We start from the raw sequence: 7,114 nt of genomic DNA, 5'->3' as shown, positions 1-7,114 counted from the left end.
ACTATTTTAACTAAATTTGGTCAACTTTTATATTTTTCGACAAACTTTAATTATAAGATTTTGATATATTATATTCCATAAATATCCATATATTTTATTGTATGTTCATACCATATATAGCACAATAACAAGAAAGTTATTAATAATTTACCATATTTATCATGCGGTGTTTTTGATTTCTTAGAATTAATGTTTAGATTAGATCGTCTTATTTTTAATTTAAGACATTGATTAATAACTATGCCTTTTATAGTATTTTATCAATAATTAACTAAACTATAAGTGAAATATGATGGAAATTATGGGAATCTGCATTAGAATCAAATATTCACCATAAATTTGTGAAAGATGTAACTCATTTCACTTTTTTCCATTTTATACTCCGGAGAGTCTCATACAAGCGTCATAGAATTAATCATTTATGATCATAAGGAAAAAATGATACGAAATTAAAACTTTTTATGTAAAATCCAAACACATAAAAAACACATCATTTTAAAAGATAGAAGAAGTCTACCATCTTACACAGCATCTAACCAAGACATTGAAATCTAAAGATAGGGTAATAACCCTTCCCAATCGAAACTCCAAAATAAAACTAAACATAATCTATAGAAATTAAATATTATAAACTTCTAAACACTTGTCCTCGAATCATGAGGACATACCACTTGATCTTGTAGAACGTCTTCCAAGCCCTTGATCTAGAGTACTCTATCACTTTCCGAAACCTACACTTGTAGTAATGTAAGAGAAAATATGGGTTAGCACAATTCAGCACTAAGTATGGAAGCTATGCACAAAATCTTTAAAACATGCATAAAGGGACATTTACTTGAAACCATGCTAGATGCAACATTTGAATATCATCTAAAAAGAGTTGGAGAATCACAAATCATAAGTAACTCACATATATTTCATCAAAGAATAGGACAGCAACATCACCATAAGCATAGTGTCACGGACTTTTTAATTCGGACAATACTCCGTGCGGCACTTGACGGTTTACTCATGATTCTTGCACGTTCTTGAGAACTCAAGTAAGCCTCTCACTCGGATCGCTAAGAAAATAAGAAGTAAGACAGAATTTTGGAAGAAAGAACTTCTATTACTTGCTGAAATTATATGATGATTTACAAGTAAAAATGAACTACTATTTATACTACTCTAATGCCTAAGAGTAAATAAATGCTACCCTATACAAGTTCCTAAGTCTATGCCTGCAAGACATGCTTCTAAGTCTTCCAAAATGGACTCCTAGATGCTCCTAGTCTGCCCCAACGCCTAGAGGCCTTGAACAAGCCTCTCCAAGGCTTGAAACTGCTGCCTCTTCACCTGCTGTAACGGCTGTAACTGTCGTAACAGCTGAAACGGCTGAAACTGCCGTAACGGCTGCTTGCTTGAACGCCTGCCCTTGCTGGCCAGTTTGGACTGCCTGTCCTTTGGTACATGCTGCTAACCGCCTAGACTGGTGGCGTTCTGCCTGGATGAATGGCAGGACGTCACAATCTCCCCCACCTAATGATGCGACGACCGCGACGCATTGCTGCAAGAACTCCTGAATTTTGTCTTTGAACTGCCACAAGTCTTCATACTTCTCCCAAGTGGCTTCTTCAGGAGTCTGTCCCTTCCAATGTACGAGAAACATGGCACTGGCCTGCTGTCCTCGTTTCCGCTTGGCTTGGTAATCTATTATGGTGTCAATTTCTCTATCATGCGAGGCAGTAACAGTGATAGGGGCCCGTTGTGATTTGTTCCAGTTGGGATCGTCCTTATCTTCATGATATGGCTTAAGGACGCTTGCATGAAAGACCGGGTGGATCCTCAAGAGTGGAGGCAACTCCAACTTATATGAAATCTTGCCCACCTTAGCAACAATTTTGAACGGACCCTCATATTTCCGCACTAATTTGTGATGCATGCCTCTCAGTGTCTTAAACTGCCTCGGATTAAACTTTACCAAAACCATATCGCCTTCTTTGTAGTTGGTGGGACGACGCTTGCGGTCGGCGAACTTCTTCATCCTTCTTTCCGCCTTATCCAAATAAGATTTTGCAAGGTCGAGTTGATCTTCCCAACCCTTGGAAAGATTGTAAGCGCCCAAACTCTTCCCCTCAAATAAGGTTGGCAGTGAGTGTGGAGTTTGGGGTTGCTGACCTGTTGCCAACTCGAACGGTGTGCGCCCTGTAGATTCACTCCTCTGCAAATTATAAGAAAATTGCGCCATGTCTAGGAGCTTAGCCCAATCTTTCTGATGCGCACTGACATAGTGCCTAAGATAGCACTCCAACAAAGCGTTGACGCGTTCGGTCTGGCCGTCAGTTTGGGGGTGGAAACTGGTGGAAAAGTGAAGATTTGAACCCAGAATTTCAAAGAGTTCACTCCAAAAGTTCCCAGTGAAACAAGGATCCCGATCGCTGATGATGAACCTCGGCAGCCCCCAATATTTCACTACATTTTTGAAGAACAATTGTGCAACTTCCTTAGAAGTACAACCGGCTGTGGCAGGCATGAATGTAGCATATTTGGAAAATCTATCCACTACGACCATAATAGTGCCAAACCCGTTTGACTTTGGCAAAGAAATGATGAAGTCCATAGATATGCTCTCCCACGGACGATCAGCTACGGGTAGTGGCTCCAACAGCCCTCCTGGTTGCCTTCGCTCTACCTTTTCTTGCTGGCACACAAGACAAGTCTGCACATACTGCTCGATCTCTTCCCGCATACGTGGCCAGAAATAGAAGGCCTCCACTAATGCCCTCGTTCTCTTCTGTCCTTGATGCCCAGCCCACGGAGTGTCGTGGCTTTCTTTGATAATACGCCGCCTGATGAATCCAAACTTTGGTACATAAACTCTCCGTCCAGTGGTAAGCAAGAATCCGTCTTCTACCCAAAACCGTTTGGTTTGGCCTTGAGCAGCCAGCTGCATAATCTTCTTGGCTTCCGGATCGCGTTGCATACCATCTTTGATTGCGCCTTGGAATTCACTACGGACTGAGGAGATGGCCGCTAAATCAGTCTTCCTGCTCAATGCATCGACTACCACATTGCCCTTTCCTGGTTTGTACTCCAAGTTGTAGTCAAATTCTGCCAAGAAATCCTGCCAACGAGCTTGCTTTGGTGTGATCTTCTTTTGCGACTGAAAATAGCTAGTGGCAACGTTGTCAGTTTTCACTACAAATTTGGAGCCTAGTAGATAGTGTCTCCATGTGCGTAGACAATGCACAATGGCCGTCATCTCCTTCTCCAGCAGAGTGTACCGTCGTTCAGCTTCATTTAACTTCTGGCTTTCAAATGCTATGGGGTGTTTCTCCTGCATCAAGACTCCCCCAATGGCAAAATCCGAAGCATCCGTATGGATCTCGAAGGTCTTTGTAAAATCGGGCAGCATCAAGACTGGTTCTTCAATAACCGCAGCCTTAAGACCTTCAAATGCTCGTTGGCACTCCTCGCTCCACACCCATGGCCTGTTCTTCTTCAGCAGCTCGGTCAGTGGGGCGGCTATAGCGGAGTATCAACTAATGAACCTGCGATAATAATTAGCAAGTCCAAGAAATGAACGTAGCTCGGTCACCTTGGCAGGCGCTTCCCAATCCTGGATTGCCTTTACCTTTGACTGGTCCATCCGAAGTTCGCCTTGGCTGATCATATCGCCCAAGAAGTGTATCTTGGGTTGGGCAAACTCGCACTTCTCCCGCTTGACATAAAGCTGGTTATCTCGCAAGGCTTTGAAGACTTTCTTCAAGTGCTCCACATGTTCCTGCAAAGTGCTACTATAGACGACTATGTCATCTAAGTACACTACTACGAACTGGTCCAAGTAGGGGTGTAGAATCTCGTTCATCAGCGTGCAAAAGGTGGCAGGTGTGTTGGTTAAGCCGAAGGGCATCACCAACCGTTCGAATGCTCTGTACCTGGTTACACATGTTGTCTTTGGTTCATCCCCCTCTGCGATGCGCACTTGATAGTAGCCTTTCCGGAGATCCATCTTTGTGAAGTACTTGGCCTCTCCAAGACGGTCAAACAAATCTGCGATCAGCGGGATTGGATACTTGTTCCTGATTGTGATCTTGTTGAGCGCCCTGCAATCAATGCATAGACGCATCGACCCGTCCTTCTTCTTCTGGAACAGCACCGGCGCCCCATAGGGTGCCTTGGATGGACGAATGTGACCTGCTTCGAGGAGCTCTTTCAACTGCTTCCTCAGTTCCTCCAATTCAGGCGGAGCCATGCGATAAGTGCAAGCTCAGGTGGCTTGGCTCCCGCCTCCAACTCGATCATGTGGTCTACCTCACGCCTTGGAGGTAGAGTTTTCGGCAGCTCCTCCAGCATCACATCACTGTTTTCCTCCAAAACAGTTTCTATGATAGGTGGCAATGGCTCCATAGCACCATGGTCTTCACCCGAACTTGCAATGGTGGCTAAGAAGGTTGGTGCTCCTTTCTTCAGGCCCTTCACAATCTGCATGGCCGATAATTGGGCATATCCATCTTTCTTTGGCACCTTAACAAGAGGCACCATACAAGACCCTTCCCCTTCTATCACCATGAGTTGTTGAAGGTAGGGATCAATCATCGTGTGGCAACGCTGAAAGAATTCCTGTCCAAGAATAACATCGCATATGTACAAAGGAGCTACTGTAAAATTCGTTTTACCTTTCCACCGTCCTAAAGTGATGCTGACCCCATGAGCGACTCCACATACGGGAGTTGGTGGGGCGTTGACCGTCTTGAGGCGATTGTTGCTTGGAACAATTTTTAGTCCCAATTTCTCTTCCGCCGCTTTGGTCATGATGTTGGCTTCAGCCCCGGAATCCACCATGGCCCGAAATTGTTGCCCATTGATGGAGATGTCCACGTACTGCGTACTGAAATCTCCTGGCTTGTCGGCCTGCTTGGCTATGGCTCCACATATCCCAACCATGCCCAACTGAGTGGTGTCTGCCGGTTTTGCCTTGTCTTGTGCCTCCTTTTCCTTCCGCTCATGGACGATGGCACCAAGGCTCTTCATCTCTGGGCACCTGGCGTAACCGTGTGGTCCGCCACATATGTAGCACCCGTCTCCTTTGCTGGACTGCGTCCGCTTCTCCGAGTACTTCTGGCGTTCAAACCGTCTGCCATCCGGTTTGGGCGTGTCATGTTGTTTGGGTTGTGCCGACAATTCTCTGCCTTGGCCACGATCTCCCCCGCCTTTAGCTTGACTGCCCCTTGCCTCCTTGCCCTTCGCCTTGTCCAAACGATCATGTTTGAAATCTGTCAAGGTCTCGGCTTGAGTGATGGCTTCATCAATGGTTTTTACTTGACGCCGCTCCAACTCGGTCCTCGCCCAATTCTGCAGCCCGTCCATGAAGGTGAACAACATGTCATCTTCCGTGAGTTGGGGAATTTGAAGGGTCAAGATTGTGAACTCTTTCACATATGCCCTAATACTTCCCGTCTGCTTCAACTCCCGGAGTTTGCGTTTCATTTCATAAACAGCATTATTGGGGAAGAAAGCTTTCTTGAATTCCTCAAGGAATTGTTCCCATGTGTTGATGGTGCCTGTGCCCCTCTCAATCTCGGCATCTTTGCGTTTCCACCATAACATGGCTACGTCGGAAAGATACAACACGGCAGTGTTGATCTTGTTTACATCGCTCCTGAGCCGATTACACTTGAAATAATTCTCCAAGTGCCATAGGAAATTTCCCACCTCTAAGGCGTCGCGGACACCTTTGAATATTGGTGGCTTGGGAACCTCGACTCTGGTCTCCCTTTCCTGGCCAAGTGATGTTGATGCACCAACCTCCCTCTCTTCTTCGAGAGTCTCTACCTTGTTCTTCAGCGTCTCAATCGTCCCAAGGGCGTCCAAGAATCTGAACTCCAAGGAAGTAATGGTTTCCTTCATCGCTAATTCAGTCCGCTTGCGTACCTCCAACTCCTTCCGGATGTCTTCAACTTCCTCAAGAGCGTGCTCTTCAAGGTCTTTGAAGCTCCTGTCCAATCCATTCAAGCGCTGGCCTAAAATCTCAACCGCTTGCCTTGCCATCTCAACGCTGGCAATCCATTCATGTCCAATAGTAACGTCTACAACATATTCGCCGTTGTCGTCGTCACTTCCATCGACAATAGCGGGTGGGAGAGAAGTTCGTCCATCGCTTGGTGTAGGATCACTTGGTGGAGGATCGCTTGGTGGAAGATCGCCTGGTGGCGGAATGGGTAGATTGGGTTCATTACCCTTCTGCTTGTTCTTCCCCTTCTTGTTCTTCTTCCCACCATCCTGGCGGACGACGGGGGTGTTGCCGCTACTGTGTCCTTCGTTCGTCATTTTCTTACGATGAACCTGCTCTGATACCAACTGTCACGGACTTTTTGATTCGGACAATACTCCGTGCGGCACTTGACGGTTTACTCACGATTCTTGCACGTTCTTACAAACTCAAGTAAGCCTCTCACTCGGATCGCTAAGAAAATAAGAAGTAAGACAGAATTTTGGAAGAAGGAACTTCTATTACTTGCTGAAATTATATGATGCTTTACAAGTAAAAATGAACTACTATTTTTACTACTCTAATGCCTAAGAGTAAATAAATGCTACCCTATACAAGTTCCTATGTCTATGCCTACAAGACATGCTTCTAAGTCTTCCAAAATGGACTCCTAGATGCTCCTAGTCTGCCCCAACGCCTAGAGGCCTTGAACAAGCCTCTCCAAGGCTTGAAACTGCTGCCTCTTCACCTGCTGTAACAGCTGTAACGGCTGTAACTGCCGTAACAGCTGAAACAGCTGAAACAGCCGTAACGGCTGCCTGCTTGAACGCCTGCCCTTGCTGGCCAGTTTGGACTGCCTGTCCTTTGGCGCCTGCTGCTAACCGCCTAGACTGGTGGCGTTCTGCCTGGATGAATGGCGGGACGTCACAATAGTCTCCAATCAGCATAATGTAAATATCAATCATCATAAGACATAATAGAATAACCATATAAGTAACCGTAGGTTTCACTTGAACCATGTGTAGATAAAGCCCCATTGCCCTATCTACACTAAGTACCACCTTTGGATAACCATACTCATACTTACCATACATTTGTCTCATCCATAGTTCATAGACATAGTAAAGATACATACACAATCAC

The 7,114-nt window shown here is 45.4% G+C and overlaps 1 protein-coding gene across 1 annotated transcript; it reads right to left on the bottom strand.

Annotated features, from left to right (window-relative positions):
• Positions 1-1,267: 1,267 nt before the first annotated feature.
• LOC107023836 lies at positions 1,268-6,309 on the bottom strand. The gene is given in 2 exon segments (XM_027913908.1): positions 1,268-4,213; positions 4,294-6,309. Coding segments are annotated over 2 exon segments (4,962 nt in total).
• Between the last annotated feature and the right edge of the window lie 805 nt (positions 6,310-7,114).

The sequence above is a fragment of the Solanum pennellii genome, chromosome 1 (assembly GCF_001406875.1).
Source record: "Solanum pennellii chromosome 1, SPENNV200".
Taxonomy (NCBI): domain Eukaryota; kingdom Viridiplantae; phylum Streptophyta; class Magnoliopsida; order Solanales; family Solanaceae; genus Solanum; species Solanum pennellii.
The sequence above is the reverse complement of the archived record's forward strand: the minus strand, read 5'-3'. Positions and strand labels throughout refer to the sequence as shown.